The sequence below is a fragment of the Trichoderma gamsii genome, assembly GCF_001481775.2.
Source record: "Trichoderma gamsii strain T6085 chromosome Unknown Scaffold_12.2, whole genome shotgun sequence".
NCBI classification, from domain to species: domain Eukaryota; kingdom Fungi; phylum Ascomycota; class Sordariomycetes; order Hypocreales; family Hypocreaceae; genus Trichoderma; species Trichoderma gamsii.
In genome coordinates, this window is record NW_020171349.1 from 17,549 (window position 1) to 36,787 (window position 19,239).

Here is a 19,239-nt window from a genome sequence, read left to right on the forward strand (position 1 = left end):
ATACATGAAGTTGCGTGTGTATGCGACAGTAAACTTTACGTTGTTTGCGCTTTGAAGACCTGGTGAGATTATGACTACAGCTTCTTAGTGTAAGGACTCGATAGCTGTGCACTTTCATCTCAATACTTGAAAGCAATTTTTGTATTTTCAAAAAGCTGCATTGCTCGATGTAGTTTGTTATGTCCCCCCTTCTCTATCATCAAGTAGATGTCTCTATTTTCTGGCAATGTAAGTCTGCTAATGTGTTCTGTTTATGTCAGCTCGATGAAAGCTCCCTGGAATGCACTTCTAGCCCAACTTAGACTCATCTATATCATTGCGATGTAGCCCTGCTAAACCTCACAGCATTTTGCACTTCATAGGTTGGGATATTCCGAAATTTTCGCTGCGCTGGGCTAGTTAGAACATCCCTTGGCACCGATATTTTCGACCCCGCAAGTATGTGCACAGGGATTGGAGGAGAGCGGGGATTCGCTCCTTGATAACACTCGTATGCTCATATGCTCGTATGCTCTTGATGCTACCATTCAGCTCGAGTGTAACCTGTATACTGATCCACTTGGTTCCATTGGCTTTCAACACAAGGGAATAATGTATTTCCCGTGCTCTGGATAAGATGAGACGTAAGCGCATGTAAGAACTACATACACCGTCGTCTTTACCTATTTACAACGAGATTTCCATCAAAGATTACATACAATATCGTTTTCTCATAGGCATATCTCCGTTACATATATGCCCTCAGGTTCGCTTCGCCAATTCATCTGACTCAATAAGCAGTCCGCGCTCATACTCTCTCTCTTACTCGGAGAAATGTCTCCCCACAACGGCGGCTGCCTTTGCGGCAAGGTTCGCTACATGTATGATGCAGAGCCGGTAACAAAAGTCAGTACGATTCCATTTGTAACCGCCTAGAAGCATAGAATTGCTAAACTGAAGTTGCGTTGGGACATCGTCACAGGTTCTTTGCCACTGCCATGATTGCCGCAAAATCAGTGGCAGCAGCTACAGCGTCAATTTTCTCATCCCCGATGCAGCATTCCGGGTGACTGCCGGCACGCCAAAGGTCTTCAGCAAAGTCGCTGATTCGGGAGCCACTATTGTCAGCTACTTCTGCGGTGACTGCGGGAGTATGATGTGGCGCGAGTCTCCCACTTCTGGCCCCAATAAAGTGCTCAAAGCTGGGACCTTGGATGACGCCGACAAGATCATTTCGACTGCGGTAATTGATTTAGAGGCGTTTACGCGCTCCAGGATAGAGTGGGTGCAGCCTATAGCCGGCGCAAGTCAGAGGGCCGTATAGGTGGCTGTCTTTCTCGAAGGAGTTGTATGGCACACAGCGTTGGCACTTTGTACACTTGTCTCTATGAATAGCTTAGAGGGAGAATATGGACCACGGTACGACAGATTTACGTAGTTATTTACATCGCGCACGTTGGTCTAGCAGCTCAATAGCGCGTATTTATAGATATGTGGCTTAAGCTGAAGATTTTCGTCTGCTGTTCTACTATATCAAGTCTCCACACTGTAGATGCATGTACTTGTCAAATGGCAGGGCGTACTTGACAATCTCGCGCCTCAGACTAGCAGAAACTATCCACCAATCGAGTAAGTGATGGTACACGTATATATTTCTTATAGTTTTATGCTCAAACAATTTTTCTAAGAAAGTCTCGAGCTGAAAAGGCTGCACTGATGCCATGCCTCTGCCCGCGTCAGTCCGATATGCTCGTCTTGAAGGTAGTCGCATTCTTGTCACGGCAAAACTCCCGATGCTAATGTTTCTAGATGTTTCCCTTCTTTTACAATTTATCCAGTCTGCAGCAGAAGAGCAAGCTCCCGGGACTAAGATAGCCGCAACCGAAGATAGTCTCGCCAAGACGCTGCACTTTGGGCCGCCTTCAGATCCATTGACACAAACAACAGGCCGATTTGCATGGGCGCTGCTCATCTTTTCTCCGGACCAGCAACCTGCTGGGTTGCTGATTTATTTCTATAACTATTCGACCTGGACGGCTGCTCCCGGTGTGTGTCTGGAAGAGCTATATGTTGTGCCTGAATATCGGCGCCATGGATATGCGCAGATACTAATTGAAACAATGGCATCTGCGGCGGAAGCAGCAGGATGTGTAAAAATGGACTGGGTTTGCCTTTTGAACAATGAGAAAGCACTGAGATTCTATGAGAAACTTGGGGCAAAGCGAATGAATGACTGGACTGTTCTAAAAGTTGATAAAACCTGTATACAAGAGCTAGCCGCTAGAGCGAAGCAATCTGGCGCATGTCCTGAGCTTCACCGTGCAGACATCTGATTCTTTGCACTTATATGCAGATTGTCAAAGTACATAGCAATCTGGTAGCATCGGAATCATAAACTGGCATTCATTCAACTTGGTTTCATTCCTTATACGACAGAATGCTTTTTTACAAGATATTTTTCTGCTTATATACAATTCAGCCAAGCATTGCTTATATGGCGCCTAAGCCAGCCCACCTCCCGAGAACATTCGCGAGGCCACAGTTTTCACGGCATTCATAGCTGCGTGGTAAAGGCCAGGCCCTACACTGATTCTCGCGACGCCAATTTGGGCTAGTTCAGCTGTGGTGAGGGAACCAGGTGCTCCAGACATGACAACCGCCACTTTGCCATCCAGCTCTTTGACCAATGTCTTGACAGTTTCACTGGTGAGACCCTGTCCCGCACCACCCCAGTAGAAAACGGTAGTTGCCCCAGCCGCTAGAAATGCTTTGCCGCGCTTAATGGCCTCTTCGAGCCTAATCTCGTATGTCAAACCGGGAGTTGGCAAGAGGCGAAAGGCGTCGCATCGAGCATTGAGAACAAAGTCTGGAGCACCAGCTTTTTTGGCGGCATCAATTGCGCGCTTGAGTCGTTCTACCTGATCCTCAAGCGTGTATAAGGAGCTTGAGATTCCCTTGTCAAACCCGGCGGAAGGAATGCTATCCTCGATGTTGGCACCGGCAGCTCCGTATTCGACCACTGCGGTGACAACTGCTGTGATGAGGTCGCCGTATCCATCTTGGATATCTACTGAAAGAGGAAGGCCTGCTTGCTCCGCAAGGGGAGCAATCTTGGAGATGAGTTCGAGATTTTGCTCCATAGAAAGCTCTTCATCTTTAATTCCCAGTGTAGCAGCAATAGCAAATGATGCTGTGGCTAGTGCTTTGACAGGTTTAGACGACCCTGAGTTCAAGGAAACAATGGCATTTAGAGAAGCGATGTCCCAGACGTTGGACAGAACGAGAGGAGACCCAGGCTTATGAAGGGCCTTGAGGGTCTGAGCCAATTGGTTGGTGGAAGCCATTTTGTATTCGAGATGCAAATGAAATGAGAAACAATAGAGATAAGGATATCAATTCGAAACAAAACAGAGGATAAAGTACCAAGCTATATACAGTGAATAGCAAATAGAGAGTAAATCCGTATTGACGTAGCGTGCAATCAACATCAACAGCAACACTGAAGGATTACCCCACCATGCTCCCATCATCACAGGGCGTGTTAGCGGGGGATCGGACATGTTGAAGCGACTTTGGCGACCCAACCGCAAGGCTCACCACGCAAGCAATTAGCGATTCGCCCGCCCCGTAGATGCAGCACCAACACATATGAGAATTAGCTCACGATGGTGACGGGTTGACAGCGCAGCGAGGCGTGAATTTGGAAGCCAATCCGGATGACCCGGTGGTGACACTTTAGTTTTGGGGTAATGGCGAATAATAACTGCATTGGGTGTGTTGAGAGTAGCATAATTACACATCTGGCGATTCTTCCATATGCCGAATATGGCAACTATTGCTGAGCATTAGCCGTTATAGACTCATATATTTTGAGCTGCAGTATAAGCCCAAGCTGAGTAGACACATGCAAGGAAGTCTCCTGCTCCAATGTAACGATGGAAATGACAAATAGTTGCCGAAATTGATAGCCAAATATGAAACATCCACAACGACCTTCAATTCCTAATAGGCAAATTTATGAGTCTCGTAATGGTAGAATAGCTACGTTTGTCGTGTGTGAGGTGATTTCACTGTCTGTCATCTAGGTATGCTACTGTGCTTCGAGCTAGAACAGCTCCCAGAGCTGCAGTAGATGTAACAGAGTACCCAATGAAAGACCGAAGCACAAGTTGGGCGGACAATTCAAAGTCATTGTCATGGTAATGAGCTTGAATGTAGGCATCCTAAATACTTCTTCCCTCACTAGAACGCAGTTATATCGACGTTGTGCCAGCTGAACTACTTCTTATACTCTGTACTGGCCCCAGAATAGGAACAGTTCCAATTTCCATATACGGAAATATACTTGTTTAGGCGGGGCGAATCCAATGACTAAGCATGAACGTCCTCTACGTCAATGACAATCATTGATTGGATCTCATCTTGATCATCTTCTTCGCTTCAAAACTGCTGCCATTGGATGGAACTGATATGCAGCATACCGTATTTCGCAGCAAAATCTGAGTAAGATGGTTCTGTATCTCGTATTTGCCCCTGCATATGCTTTATCACAAACTTTGCGCTGCATGAGAGGCGGCCGACCAGCTCTCGACTCTCAGCCCTTTACTTACACGCAAGCTGGCTACAGACAGCAGCGAAAAGCATGTGATAATAGGGCATACTCACGCCAGATTCTTCTCTGTTACCTTGACAATTTCTTCTTTTCCAATTCCAAAATTCTTTTCATATTCTTCTCCACAGATACGGCATGTCCGTCATTCTGCTTGTCCCAAACGAGCAACAAGACACAAGGTCTCTCATCTCAGACAAAAGCGTCGGTAGCCGAATTGGCTTAGCCTCTCGCTGTCTCTAACACCAGCTCCACGCCCAGTCAGCTTAGCATCTGCTTTGCACCCATTTTCGCCTTCACCACTTTTTTTCGTCTCCCGTGCTACAGTAGGAATGGAGCCATAGATATGCATCTTTACCGCCAGATTGATGCTGTGCCACGGAGTCTAGATAAAAAGTGAGAGAGAAAAGAACCATGAGTCGCGTGACGGTATCCAGAATTCTGCAGCTGGACCCAGAGCCATCGACGGCATTGGCTGCCATCTTCAAGGCCCAAGACCCATTGTAAACGAAGCTATACCGCCCTACCAGCCCTGTTTTGCTTGTGATGCTGATGTAATGGGCCATCTGGATGTCTATTTGCTGGCGAGGAAAGGGGCTTGCGTCACTGTAAACATGCTGAGCCTCCGAAACCTTGGCGCATCATACATTATCGGCCTTCTTTTTTTCACAGCCAATTCTCTTTCTCATTTCAATTCCTCCCCCTAAATATACTTTTTTAAATATTCCGTTCTAAAATTCGCGTTTCACTTCTCGTATCTTGAATTTAGATTTCTCTCTGTAAAATTCTCTTCATATTGCCTTCTCCCTCTCTTTCGCTTCTTTTTCGTTGTTCACCTCAACAAAGCTTGTTTCGCCAATCTCGAAACTTTTTCCGGACTCGATCGATTAGGTCATCGCCACTTCATCTGAACAACACCACCACCACCAACCCGATCAAACATTCGCCACCATGATTGGAGGCCCAGAGCCCTCTGCGACCTCCAGGCTCTCTGCCTATCTCTCCAAATTGAACCCCGTGCCAGCTTTCCCCGAGTATACCGGGCCGTTCAAAGTCGGTACGCTTGACGTCGAGATTCCAGTCGCCGATCTTCCTTCGCCAGCTCCACGACCCGACAATGCCAGCGATATTCCAACAGTGCTGTTCCGAGTCTTCTACCCAGCTGTCGCAGAGTCGAACGAGAAGCTGATTAGCTGGCTGCCTGCGCCGCAAAGACACTATGTTTCAGCTTACACCAAGTTCATGGGCGTTGGACACACGCTGGCTGAGCTCCTCTCGTATGTTGCTATCTTTTTTGTTTGAATAAAGAGGGCAAGACTGACATTGATGTGATAGATTTCTCCCCCGACATCTTCATTATACCTCCATACCCGCCCATAAAAATGCTACACTAGCGACTCCCGAGACCGAAAACAAGCGATGGCCGACCATGATCTTCTCGCATGGTCTTGGAGGCAGCCGAAACTCGTACTCATACATTGCTGGATCCCTCGCCTCCCATGGAGTTGTTGTCATCTGCCCTGAGCATCGAGATGGAAGCTCCGTTACCTCATTTGTTCGCGTTCCCGGCCAGAACGGTCGCCTTGCCCGGAAGGTCATCCCATACAATCGAATCTCTCACGAAGTATCGCCAGAAGTATACGAAGCGAGAGAAGCGCAGCTAAGGATCAGGTTGTGGGAGATGGGCCTGATACACGAGGCTATCTTGGCCATGGACGCCGGCCGAGATTTTACCAATCTCAACCTCACTACCCCAAGCTTGAGCCAGTTTGTTGGCCGCCTGCATGTGAACGACCCTGGCAGCATCATCTTTGCCGGCCACAGCTTTGGCTCCACTACCATGTACCAGCTCTTGAAGAGCACCTATTACGCTGCTGTTCCAGAGATTGCTGGCATGGAAGCGCCATTGTTCACTCCTGCAGATGACAGCAGTATTCGGAAGCAGGTGACAGAGAAGAGCGTCACTATGCTCCTGGATATGTGGTGCATGCCCCTGCTGTCTCCCAACTCCAGCGCTCTATACAAGGTGCCGCTCCCATTATATGACGATGTCCCCTCAGCAGCGGGCGGAAACGCTCTCTTGGCTGTTGACTCTGATGCCTTCTTCAAATGGTCTGAGCATCTCCACGCCACAGCTCGATTGCTATCACCCGATCCAACGGCAAAGGTTGTGACTCCAGAGATCTTTGAGAGACCCAGCGGCAACAAACTTGCTGAGCCCAATTTCTTCTATGTTGTCAACTCAGCTCACCTGAGTCAATCCGACTTTGGCATTTTGTTTCCCCTGTTGACCAAAAAGGTGTTTAACGCTGTCGAGCCGGAGCGTGCTCTTCGGTTGAACTTAAGGGCACAGCTGCAATTCCTGCGAGCAAACAACATTCCCGTGGCACGGACGTGGATTGGAGACCTTGTTGATGGCGCTCATATAGACAAGCTGGATCTTGCAAAGAAGGATGCAAGCTCGGATGCGGTCGCTGATGGATTGAACGCCGACAAAGCCATTTTCGACAGGAGCGCGAACAATGTTGTTGACAGCTGGAAGTGGATCGACACCATTGGCATGGGAGAAGCAGAGGAGAAAGAGAGCGGCAAATCGACGACAGAAAAGATCGAGCAGAGTGAGGAGCAGATGAAGGGCGAGCTGGAGCCTAGCGAACAACTAACGGAGCCAGCCGCGGTCAAAGGCGTTACTCTCCCTCAAGGCCAGGGTTGGCGCGAGATATGAGATGAGCCGCTGATGGACGATGCTTCTGGAGGTTGAAAGTGATGATGATACCCGACGAACACTAACTTTGTTGTTTGGCCGTCTACCGGCCTGTTTTGATATGCGTGTACCAACATATCGACTCTTGCTTTTGCTCTGTTTCTTCGAATTCTTTTTCTTCCCTTTGTTTTTCGCCTTCTTTGTTGCTTCCTTAAAATTGTATTAGTCACAGACAGTGTATTCGGAGTTGAGGGCCTGTGTATGTTTTCAAGCGCTGATTATAGAAAGGGGTGGGTAACGACCAAGCAGTTAATGAGATATACTCATATCTCACATGTACATATATAGACATATAGTACGTTTCATTTGTTGTTTCTTCCTATATTAGGTTGCGTGATTAGACTCCTCTAACATGATTTCGTCAGGCCGCTTTGCTATGCTACGATAGTTTGCAGAAAAGGCTTCTGCTGAATCATTCATTATCAATCCCTATCGTGTAAAATTAAATATTAACTTTTCCCAATTCCATCGCCAGCAAACTTCATCATTAGTTTATATATCCAAAGCCAGCTCTTCCCCATTATAGCTTCTCGTCTGGATACTTCTTGGCAAACAGCCCCAGCGCCTTGATCGTAAACGTGTACTTGTAGTTTGGATAGGAAATCATGGTAGATTTGTTGAAAACGCCCTCAATGCTCTCCTGCAGCCACTCGCCATTTGCCTGTTGTCGGTCGGTGATGAGCTTAATACCTTTCTTGATTCGCTCCATGTCGGGGTAATCTGCCTCGAGCAAGGCAATCAGGGCCCATGCCGTCTGCACGACAAGAGATCCCGATTCATGCTCAGTGTATGTCATGGTTTCACAAGCCTAGAATTGTTATATTAGCGGAATAATCCAATGAGACTGTGGCTCTGGGGTGCCAAAATGGTAGGATTTTCCTTACCCGATAGCTCTCAGACCATCCACCGTCTTCGCGCTGCTTTGAAATGAGAAAATCGCAGCCTCGCTTGGCAATTTGGCTGTTGGAATAATTTTCTCCGATAGCAGCCATGCTTTGCAGCGCAAACATTCCGGCATAAGTAAAGCAAATTCCCCAGCTGCCATACCAGCTGCCGTCAGGCCTTTGGTGGCCCTTGATCCAGTTGGTAGCTCTCTTGATGAACAGATTGATATCGTCAGTTCGGTATTCGGGCCAGTGCTTGCGGAATAGGGACAGCACTGTGACACATGCTGTTGTGCATTCGGGATAGTCGTATTCAACCATGATCCTGCCAAATACTTCCGCCGCGTTGAGCAACTCCAAGTACTCGCTACCTCTTCGCTGCTCGTATGATGAGACCGCGCCATTGTCGTTCTGATAGAGCAATAGCGTATCAACGGCATCGAAAATTCGCTGATCTTCAAGAAGCTGTGGGTAACCCTCTGTCTTTTGCAGTAAGATGACAGCCTTGAGCGCTTCCGAGATACAATCGCTGACACCATATCCCTGATCCTTGTTGCTAAATGGCCAGCCACCTTTTCGGGGTTGTCGGTAGCATTTCTCTTGGTCTTTGCAGTTTTCTCTGATCTGCTGGCGCTCTAAATACTGAAGCGCCTTCAACAGCATAGGTCGCCAGCGCTCCTTGTCGTGCAGCCCCGACTCAACAACAGCCAGGATTGCGAAAGCAGTATCCCAGCATTGGACGCCGTTTGTGCCGTTGCATAGCATTCCCTCATCCTTGACCCACAAGAATTCTTCCAGTCGCTCCCTGTGCCTCCGTACACTGTACGCATCTGGGCCGTCCCGGATATAGCGTACAATCATATTCATCGGAGAATTGACCGGTGCTAAGCCCGCATAGTCTGTATTCGCATCTTCCATGTCGATAAGCTCACTTGCCCATTGCTCTCCTCGTTCTTTGAGGAAGTTGAAGCGGAGGTATGGATTGTAAACATTGACCAAAACCCAATTGACAGTGTTGAGCAGCCATGACTTTGGGTTGTAGTTGTCAATAGGCGCAATGCTATTTCTGTGGCTCGCCCAGTTGATCTCTGCATGGGGCGTGACGAATAGCTCCTCCCTCAAGCCCCGGATCTCATCCGTCTCTTCAGAGCTCCATCTCTTGGAATAAATGTAACCCATAGGCAAAAACACTTGTCGAATGTGAATCCACCATCGCCACGGAGCAATTGGGACCCAATCGGGCAGCAGCCAGATTTCAGGAGGCACAGGATTCACGATATCCCATTCCACTACGCCCAGGACTGCCAGCCAGAATTTACCCCAGTGAGGGGCATTCACTGCGCCGCCCAGCTTGTGCAGAGTTGCTCTGGCCTTGACCATGATGGGCTCCTCAGGGTCCACGCCAACGAGTCGAAGGACGGTGTAGTTCATAGCGGTACCGAGGACTGTGCTCTCTCCTTCAATGTGTAGTCCCCAGCCGCCATCTTTGGGATGCGCCCGTGCAGTGAGGTAGTTCTTGATCTCGGTCGCGTAGGCGTCGGGGATGGGCGTCTTCGTCACGTACCAAGCAACGACAACGCCCACCAGAAGAAACATGGGACCGCCGTACTCGCAGCCCCAGTGGCCAGAGGGCAATTGGAGCTTTTCGAAGAAGGTAAGGCCGTTCTCGGCGGATTCGAGCGGTGTAGTGGCTTTCGGCAGAGCGGGGAGATCCTGAATGTGACAACTCTGTCAGTCTTGCAGTTGCTAATTGATGGTCTCGATGCTGTTGAGAGACATACCGTGGGCAGATTCAGATACCATTTTTCAGCAAAGCTCTGCGGCCACTCCTCAGCTGCCTTGTCGTCCTCGAGATAGTGCCACGTATGGCGACTCTCGTCGTCCCTCATTCGCCATCTTGTGAGGTCAGTCTTGCCACCAATTTTGGGCCGCTTGGGAAAGCTGTCCGCAGAGTCGTCAGAGGCTCGCTTGCGGGACTTGACGCTGCCGATATCTCGACCCGTTGCGATGACCATCTTGGTAGAAAAGGCTCTGGTCGCTGCGAATGGCCAACTGATCAGAGGCCGAAAGTTAGGAGCCGTTCCAAAGCTTTATAAGGAGAAAGGTGCACAAGCAGATCCAAATTCAGCGAAGGGGTTTAATGTTTAGCGTCATCCAAGACTCTGCTCCACGTTTCCCGCTTCAGGCAATTTGTCGCTGCTTAGCGGTGTTTGTGCCTGAATGGTGACATCCATTGGTTCCTGTGGGGGCGGTGGCAGCCAATTTTGGCGGGCATTTGCGCTAAAAGCTGCGAGATTCACCGCTAATGCACCTGTGGTGTGTCCTCCATAGGGGACTGGAACTTAAACCCCTCCTAGCCTTCGTATTCGTTCATCAGCGGCTCGAATTCGAATTCAGTTCTTACTTCGCCTTCAACTACAACCGCCTGCCACTTGAAGCTGCGTTGCACGACTCCAATTCACGGGCTGCTCAAGAGTCCGGGACTGCGAACGCACCATTTGCCCATTTATCACATGCAAATATCCCGGATTGGACAACAATGGACGTCATACCCCGCGATGGAGAGCGCATTGTCACCCAGCCTGGGAACACGACTTCGGCTGGGGCGGTCATCTCCCGAATCGAGTCCATCTTGGAGTCTATCCTGGACTGTCTGGCCGAAGGAAAGGAGCTCTGCATCGACTTGACTACAGCTAGAGACGGTCAGACCACCCAAAGGGTCCATTTCCCAGGAAGGTGTGCGCAGGAGGCCACAAAATTCGGTATGCACTGTTGCTCAAGCGAGTACATCTTGTGTTCTGCCTCTCATACTGTGGTTCCAAGCTCGGATACTTCTCATTTTGCAGCTCGCCCACGACGCTCTGGTTTCGGGAATCGTATTGACCAAGCGGTTAGTACAATTGGTTTGTTATACTTCTTGGCGCTGCTTAATTCTGACAATGGGTGGCTGTCGCGGTGAACCAGCCACATCTTCTACCAGCACCAAGAACTGTTTGGCAGCCAGAGAACGGTGGACAAGCTTGTAGACGGTATTGCCCTCACGCTTGGCATCCACCGTGATGAGTTGAATATTGTATGTCAAGTGACGGCGTGACCGGTTGCTCATTTGAGCACCCTTCTAACAGATCTAGGTCGCATCTTCAAAAGGAGTCTTCTCAGGACCTCTCAGCCTTCGCCTTCTTGATGATAGGGTGATTGGTCCTGCCACAGGTGATGCGGTTTGTCGACTTGCTTATACCGCTTGTTGTTTTATTCTTAATGCTTGGCAGGGGATTACGCTACCAACGACTGGATCAATTGCCGCCTTGAACTGCGCAGCCACCCGGTGGATCCTCGTTGTTGAGAAAGATGTTTGTGCAATCCTTTAGTGTCCCCATGTTTGTTGATCTGCTAACTCTCTTTTAAGGCGGTGTTTCGCTCTTTGACATCTTCGTCGTTTTGGCAAACGTCTCGTGTTGGTCCAGGCATCATAATAACAGCAAGTCCATCGAACGAACACTTTGTGTGTAGTAGCTAACTTGATCCCTGTGAAGGCCAAGGGGTATCCGGACATACTAACCTGCTCGTTTTTGCAGCTCATCCGCTTCAATTGTCCGCAGATTCCGATATTTGCACTAGTCGACTATGACCCGGATGGGCTCAATATCTTCCGCTGCTATCGGTTCAAATCCAACACTGCAATCCAAGAAACAGATGTTACAACTCCGGGTATACGCTGGCTAGGAATAAAGTCACAAGATCTTTTAGAATATGAGCGTTATCTCAATCATTCGACAAGACACTCTTCAACCACCCAGCAATCACCAACTAGTCAATCGTCTCAAGAGAGTAATAGCTCGAAATCTTCAATCTCGTCCACCGAGTGCCGTGATCCAGTTTCATTCCTTTCAACACGCGATCGCAAAGTCGCTGTTGGTATTTTAGAAAAGCTTCTAGATGTCAAAGATGACCCCGAAGTTGTCGAAGCTCAGAGGGAGCTTCAAGTAATGTTGATGATGGGTGTCAAAGCCGAGATACAATGGCTTGATGAAGCAGGAAATCTCGCTGATTGGCTTGACTTCAAGCTTGAGCAGCTCCTTCCATAAATAAGACGGTATCTAGGTTCTTGAGAGAATAGCCACATGGGATCCAAAGTCATCCTAGTAGAAGCGAGGATATCCAGTGCGTGTGGCTACTATTTCATAGTTATGATACCCTAATAGATGTCGATTTCTGTCATCCACTTTTCTAGATAGTCATTTCCATTTCCTCCTGTCGACTGAATCTCAAATGATCCTACTCGTATATACGCACCCTCACCGTCTTTTCCTGACCCCTCCACTATCATACCAAAATAGTTAGGCTTGCCCTCAAGGCATACAAGGAAATCCAGTGTCGCTGGTATTGAAGAAGCACTTACACGACAGTACATGGTAATATAGACAGGCTGTCCTTGCCAAACAGGGCCTATGCTATCCCAATACAGCGTTAACCATGAGCTTGCAGGCCTATATTTGCGCAATACCTCAACTCTTAAAGTCATCAACGGGGCTTCTACGCGGATCCTTCGCATGGAACGGTTGCTCAAGTCCAGAATGGTGTCAATCACTAGCAGTCGTGTAGATTCCACCCATTGAGCCAAAGATGTGAAACTAGAGTGGTTTACGTTTTCAAGTCGAAGATATTCGAAGCACCAGGAGCCAATGGACCCCCAACTCTAGCTAGGAAACCCCTTGGATGTAGACTTCTCATATGACTGGCTTGTCCAAGCCAGACCTTGCCCGTCGTATGTTTTGAAAAGACCACCCAAGTACTTTTCATCGTGTAGCAGAGAGAGACGACTGGCAATCCCATGGATAGCTGCGAGACAATCTGATATCACCGTCGACTTCAATTCTGAATACAGTTCCATGAGAACAACCAGGCAAATCCCAGTGCTTCTTCTTTGGGAAGACTCAAAATCTGGTCGGTAAAAGCATCTCTCTGAGCTCCGGGAAAAGTTTGTGGCCGCTGGCGTAGATTTCGCAGCGGCCCATTTTCTCGGTAGGCACCACTGCTGCATTCCCACATCAGACCGGCTGTGGTCCAGTGTAATCTCCTGGTAGACAATATTCTCTCTTGCCCCATTTGCGATACATCAGCGGTATAGTTTCGAGATCTGGGGTAGTCATCTCGTATGGCAACTCGATTGTATAAGAGCTTTCGTCGTGCAACATGCATTGTTTTCTCTGTCCAAGGATATCGAGCTGCGTGCCGTTCTCAAATCAACCCCTCAGAACTGTCGTGGGCACAAATAGCCGATATACAACAGAGAGCGTTGCTGTCATAGCTCCCCATTTTAGCTGTTTCAATAGTCTAGTGGTCATAATAGCCATCGTTATTCGGCTGAACGATGCACATGGCATCAACCCAGAGGTATCGGATTCCCAGGCCTTTGGTACCTCGATGGCGTCGGACACCGACCTTGGTAAGCTGCTCACCACAATTTTCTTCTTCCGTTGATCCAGGTTATCTCGTGTCATCTTGGCTGGGTCGTTTTCTTTTCACCAACAATAGCTCAAGATGAGATAGGGGGTATGTGTATCGTCTGCAAGCTCGCCTTGAGTATGAATGATGATTCTACAATAGCTCCCATATCTGCCTCTCTACATCTCTATGACGTTTTAACTCATATTACATGCATCTGCTCTAGTCATTGTCCTTCTATGCTACTTGTAGGTACTTAGGTTCTGCGATTTAAACCGTCGCTGGTGTATCCACTTACCCGGAAACTCTTTGAAGAAAATGGCAGCGCACAGTGCCAGAATCGCGGGGCAGAAGATTCACACAGTCCCCTCCACCAATGAAGAAGAGTGCTAAAATTTTATCTTTGCAAACCAAAGAAGAGCGAGTGAAGTCATATATCACCATGGCGCCGAATCTCACAGAAGAAGAAATCGACGATCTCGTCTATTTCGCCAGAGTAGGCGAAGATGCGGATCTGACAGAGACGCTGACGGCCCTGTCAGAGCGCGAGAAGGCGTCACCAGCTGAGATTCTGCTGGCCGCGAAGGATGAGGGCAAATCAACGACTTTACACATGGCGGCAGGAAATGGCCATCTAGGTAAGGAAATTCCATGTATAGTTTCTGAGAGTAGTCAGCACGGGCTGTGAAACTCCTTCAGTCGAGCTACAGGAATCTGGTGGGGAGAATCGGAAAGCTGATGAGATGTTCAGAAACTGTTCGCAAACTCATTCAATACTTTGATGAGAGACCAAAGGAGGAGAAGAAGACTTTCCTGGACGATGCCAATGAACATGGCAACACCGGTATGCACTGGGCAGCACTTGGAGGCCATCTGGACATTGTCAAGCTTCTCATGGAACAAGGTGCTTCACCTGCACTGGCCAACGAGCGAAACTACGTTCCCCTGGACTTGGCCTACTTTAACGAACACAACGACGTTGCGCAGTTCTTTTTGGCATCTGCCGGCATGCTGGAGGAGAAGAACCAGGAGAGCGGATTGAACGGCGCCGTGGAGGCTGTCAAGCTGGACGAGACTGAGGGCGAAGGAGAGGAGAATCAAGCTTCTGCTTCATGATGAGTTGGAGGGTATTTGATAAACGGGAGAAAAATTTTTGTTGGCTTTACGGTTGGGAGACGAGTTGTCATGGCGGCGGCTTCATCTACGGGACTGGACAGATATGGATGGGTCTGTTGGAACAAAAAAGGATACTACATAAACAATGACCTGGATTCGGATAGACTTTGAAGAGCATTATCGCTCTAATTTATGAATTTGCATTAGCATACTAAGAAGCCTAAGATTGCTCGTGGACTCAGTTTGGGAACGAAAGGTGCCAATAGCCTGGATTGATGGTTGCTAGTAGAAGCAGAAAGTGATGGAAAATCGTGAACTCATGATGAACATGGTATTTCCATCTAGAATACGTCGACGCCGGATAAGTGTTACTCCAGGACTGTCGAGTCTGTGGTGTTCAGGATTCGGAATCCACAGCCGATAAGGGATGCCTGCCAAGGCGCGTTTGATACCGGAACTATGCTACCGATAAACGGGAAATGCTACCACGTAGCATAGAGAGACTAACGCGGAGAAGAGGAGATGTACCGAGTTAAGAGGATCAGAGGTCCAGTTTATGGAGCAACATGTTGATGGAGCCTTGGAGATTGGTGGGCAACATACGGAGTACAGTCGATAGGATTGACCCCCACCGATTCCGATGTCTCCAGAGTCGGATTTGCGCACCGCCACTGTTATCGGATAAGCTCCAGCTGCTGATAGAGCTGAAGCCACTCTCGCCACTCTGCTAAAGCCCAGAACGCACTATTGGCGCCCGTCTTTTGATCTGCTACTCGGCACCTTTGTCCGTCAAACATGGCCATCAAAGCCTCGGTGGGGGTCACCCCAGAAACGTCGAAACGTGGGATTCCTTATTTCCCCAGCTCTGCGTCCCCGCGTAAGTGAGCCGTGCCGGAACGGAAAAGACCCTTTGGCATCAGATCCATTGCCGATGCGGACGCTGATGCTGCTGCTGGCCAGGGTTCGCTGCAGAGAAACGAGAGACTCCGCTAGCAAAAGCACACAATCGCACGCTGGCTTCGTCGACGGGGGCCGGCAATGAATAGATGACCTGGATGGAGTCGCCACAGACTGCGAATGTCTTCGGGGCCTCGATCACGACGGGCATCGCCGCGCGCACAGCCTCGGGGTCCAGCGCGAGCAGCGCGAGCAACAGCATCAGCAACAGCAACAACGGCGGTGTCACCAACTCGTCGTCGTACAAGCGCGCCAGCCGCAAGGGCGCGCCGCGACGCTTTGTGTGCGACCACGCCGGCTGCGACAAGATCTACTCGCGCGCCGAGCATCTGCAGCGCCATCAGCTGAACCGTAGGAGAGCCCAGTCCCAGTCGCCGGTCTCGTTTCCGCCTTGCAGTGCTGACATGTGCCACATCAACAGACAACCCCAAGGAGATCTACCGCTGCGACGTGGGCGACTGCGACCAGAAGTTTGTGCGACTCGACCTGCTGTCGCGCCACAAGAAGCGACACACGGCCTCGTACACGCCGCGGAACCGCATCCCCAGCTTCGACACTGGCGGCGATGTCACGATCAAGTCGCCGCCCGATCGCCATAGCGTCGCCGCCCAGCCGCAGCCACAGCCGTCGTACAGTCAGCATCACCACCAGGTGTCGACGTCGGGGCCTCACGATGCCGCCATTCTGCTGACGCCCGACTCCAACACGGGCTCGACGCCCGGGCCGTTGAGCCATCCGCTGACGACGGGCAGAGCAGCCCACCCGGCCACAACATGGGCGCCGTCGCTTGACGACCGCACGGCTTCTAGCAACATCATGCGACACAGGCCGAGTTTCTACGCAACCGACCCGTCGGTTCTGCCGGAGTCGTCGGGGATGGTGGACTTTGGAGGTGTTGGGTATCCTGGCGACGACTCCTTGTCACAGGGCAACTTTGCAGCCTGGCTATTCGATCCCCAGACCACTTACAGTGATTTTAGCATGGCAGGTCTTCCTTTCCTTGAAGGAGGCCTGGAATCCACCTTCAACAACAATATTCACTACGACTACGAGTCCCTCACCAGCCTGTCACCCATGGACCAACCTCACCGACTCTCCGAGTCATCGTCAGACGACTGGATCACGGAATCAAGGCGGCAAGAGCTGCTTCACTGGTTTCAGACCTTCCGCAAGAAGCAGCCGCGATACGAGCCATTGATGCCCAACCTGGTCCTCGAAAGCGGCGGCGACTTGCCCGCGCTAAATGTGGACATGATGAGAGACTGTCTCAAGGAATTCTGGGATAATGTTTCACCTCGACTCCCCATTATCCACCAACACACATTTTCTCCGAACCGATGCCCCATTTTGCTGCTTCTTGTCATGATTTCTCTTGGAGCAGCATCATTGCGTGGACGCGATATGACGGGGCAACTATCAGAATATGGCCCGTTTGCAGATGTAATCATATCTTGTGTGCGGTGGGAGATTCTAACCTCTGATGATTCCGCGCCGCCTGCTAGCCTTTGGGTTTTACAGGCTCTCTTACTTCTTGAATTTTACGAAAAGCTGTATTCGTCTCGAAAACTTCATGAGAGGGCGCACATCTACCATCCAGCATTCTTAACGCTGCTCAGGCGCGGAAGCCCCTTGATTGGCAGGACGGGTAGCGAATCTCCTCCTGAGCCAGACTCGCTGGGTCCGGATCGAGAAACCCCAAACATTGCGCTGGATTCTCGGACATGGTGGGCTCGATGGGCAGAGACAGAGTCCATGCATCGGGTGGTGTTTGCAGCATTTATGCTCGACGTCATTCACGCCGCAATGTTTGGCCATGCCGCTGACATGGCGCCTCACGAGATTCGACTGCCGCTTCCCTGTGACGACAACCTCTGGGCGGCGAATAGCCCCGATGTCGTTCGCCAACTGGATGCTAACTTTAGGATGTACGGCGTAAAGCAAGTATCTTTCCTCGACGGCCTGAAAAGTGCCCTGCATGGAAAGGAAGTGAAGACGCACTCGTTTGGACGCATGATTATCATTTCGGGGCTGCTGAGCGTGGGGTGGCACTTGAACCACAGAGAGACACACTTAAAATGGCTGGATATCCGAACGCCATCGATGGAGACGCAGGAGAATTGGCGAAAATTGCTGCTCAGAGCATTCGACAATTGGAAGGGCAGCTTTGACATTGCCATGTCAGACTCCATCTCTGATGCCCCTGGCCACCGGGGCATCCCGAATGGTCCCATCAACAGTGCCTCGGTCCTCTACCACCTCGCTCACATAAGCCTTCATGCCGACATTGTCGATTGTCAAGTTTATGCCGGCGCCAAGCGTCTTCTCGGCCGTAAAGTCTCATCCAGGGATTATTCCAATGTTATCAAACGCATGAGCGCCTGGTCAAACCAGGGATCGACCCGCCATGCTATCCTCCACGCCTTCAAGCTCCTCTACCGCGTCGTCGTCGACCCTCACCCTCGGCGTCGAAACAGTCCTCACCCGCCCGAACACGCCGCCATGCAGTATTCTATCCGTAACGAGCCAGACCCTCACCGACCGTGGATCATGTATTACGCTGTGTTGGCTATTTGGGCATTTGTGCAAGCGTTGGGGCGCCCTCCCGGAAAGGGCTTTCCCTTGCCAACGTCGCAGCTTGGACACAGCAGTTATGCGCGTATGGTGGACTACGTATCTAGTGTTGCTGCGCTACATGAGCTCGATGAGCAATCGTCATCGGTGTTATATGAGGGCTTGCCAGATTTACTTGATGTGATGGTGGACATTTTAGAAGAGGCAGATACGGAATTACTGTCGGAAGCACGGGAACGGTTAAAAGTGTGCAAAGAGATGCTGTTGGGAGGACTGCCCCGGCAGCTTCACTGAATCATTTGCTTTTTTTTGTGCACCTCCTTTCATATTTTGGATATCGTACATAACTATAATTTGGGTTCTTTTTTGGAAGTAGAAGTTGGCGACTTGGTGGAGCAACGAGGTTGGCTGCTTGATTTTACTAGGAGTTTGTTCATGGGAAATACCTGGGCTGCACTTGATCTACTGTACATAGTCAAAGCATTGGTGTAGCTATAGTTTGGGTCATGAATGGAATGTTTGATATGTCAAAACAAAACGACATGTTCGTTTGCGCTGAGTGTTTTGTTCCGCATATGTGTAATGATGGTGAGTGTTCATGTTCATGTTCATGTCAAAGGTTGTTCATAATTGCCACTTCACTCGTAGTCTTTGTCTTCTAATGGTGATTTCAAGTTCTTCTCTTTTCTCCTTCTTTTTCTTCTTCTTCAAATTGCACTCTCAGACAGTTCCCTAGGCTGAACTAATTGTAAGGGTTTCTCGCCAGCTAATCCAAATATGTTTGCTCTCTGCCATTTAGATACTCAAAGGCGTGGCGGAATATCTCGCGGTCGTGAAAATCCAATTCTATAGGTTTACAATCACAACACAAAGCCTGTTCATGATGACACGTCTCTCAAAGAACCATGAACAGA

General features: G+C 49.6%; 8 protein-coding genes across 8 annotated transcripts; 6 read left to right on the plus strand and 2 right to left on the minus strand.

Moving 5' to 3' along the window:
• Positions 1 to 813: 813 nt before the first annotated feature.
• TGAM01_v204186 (hypothetical protein) lies at positions 814 to 1,303 on the plus strand (the record flags this gene model as incomplete). The annotated part of the gene is made up of 2 exons (XM_018801812.2): positions 814 to 885; positions 962 to 1,303. 2 exons carry the CDS (start codon positions 814 to 816, stop codon positions 1,301 to 1,303), a joined length of 414 nt encoding a protein of 137 aa, XP_018665127.2.
• A 397-nt stretch (positions 1,304 to 1,700) lies between these two features.
• On the plus strand, positions 1,701 to 2,312 carry TGAM01_v204187 (hypothetical protein; the record flags this gene model as incomplete). Its single annotated transcript, XM_024549367.1, has 2 exons — positions 1,701 to 1,740; positions 1,789 to 2,312. The coding sequence occupies 2 exons, from the start codon at positions 1,701 to 1,703 to the stop codon at positions 2,310 to 2,312; spliced, it is 564 nt and encodes a 187-aa protein (XP_024405831.1).
• Positions 2,313 to 2,480: 168 nt separating this feature from the next.
• On the minus strand, positions 2,481 to 3,323 carry TGAM01_v204188 (hypothetical protein; the record flags this gene model as incomplete). Its single annotated transcript, XM_018801813.1, has 1 exon — positions 2,481 to 3,323. One exon carries the CDS (start codon positions 3,321 to 3,323, stop codon positions 2,481 to 2,483), a length of 843 nt encoding a protein of 280 aa, XP_018665128.1.
• Positions 3,324 to 5,539: 2,216 nt separating this feature from the next.
• On the plus strand, positions 5,540 to 7,313 carry TGAM01_v204189 (hypothetical protein; the record flags this gene model as incomplete). Its single annotated transcript, XM_018801814.1, has 2 exons — positions 5,540 to 5,865; positions 5,924 to 7,313. The coding sequence occupies 2 exons, from the start codon at positions 5,540 to 5,542 to the stop codon at positions 7,311 to 7,313; spliced, it is 1,716 nt and encodes a 571-aa protein (XP_018665129.1).
• Positions 7,314 to 7,872: 559 nt separating this feature from the next.
• Positions 7,873 to 10,251, minus strand: TGAM01_v204190 (lanosterol synthase; the record flags this gene model as incomplete). The annotated part of the gene is made up of 3 exons (XM_018801815.1): positions 7,873 to 8,160; positions 8,237 to 9,949; positions 10,018 to 10,251. 3 exons carry the CDS (start codon positions 10,249 to 10,251, stop codon positions 7,873 to 7,875), a joined length of 2,235 nt encoding a protein of 744 aa, XP_018665130.1.
• Positions 10,252 to 10,775: 524 nt separating this feature from the next.
• TGAM01_v204191 (hypothetical protein) lies at positions 10,776 to 12,321 on the plus strand (the record flags this gene model as incomplete). The annotated part of the gene is made up of 5 exons (XM_018801816.1): positions 10,776 to 10,998; positions 11,060 to 11,126; positions 11,201 to 11,309; positions 11,368 to 11,454; positions 11,812 to 12,321. The coding sequence occupies 5 exons, from the start codon at positions 10,776 to 10,778 to the stop codon at positions 12,319 to 12,321; spliced, it is 996 nt and encodes a 331-aa protein (XP_018665131.1).
• Positions 12,322 to 14,123: 1,802 nt separating this feature from the next.
• TGAM01_v204192 (hypothetical protein) lies at positions 14,124 to 14,797 on the plus strand (the record flags this gene model as incomplete). The annotated part of the gene is made up of 2 exons (XM_018801817.2): positions 14,124 to 14,319; positions 14,433 to 14,797. The coding sequence occupies 2 exons, from the start codon at positions 14,124 to 14,126 to the stop codon at positions 14,795 to 14,797; spliced, it is 561 nt and encodes a 186-aa protein (XP_018665132.1).
• A 1,046-nt stretch (positions 14,798 to 15,843) lies between these two features.
• Positions 15,844 to 18,619, plus strand: TGAM01_v204193 (hypothetical protein; the record flags this gene model as incomplete). The annotated part of the gene is made up of 2 exons (XM_018801818.2): positions 15,844 to 16,105; positions 16,176 to 18,619. 2 exons carry the CDS (start codon positions 15,844 to 15,846, stop codon positions 18,617 to 18,619), a joined length of 2,706 nt encoding a protein of 901 aa, XP_018665133.2.
• Between the last annotated feature and the right edge of the window lie 620 nt (positions 18,620 to 19,239).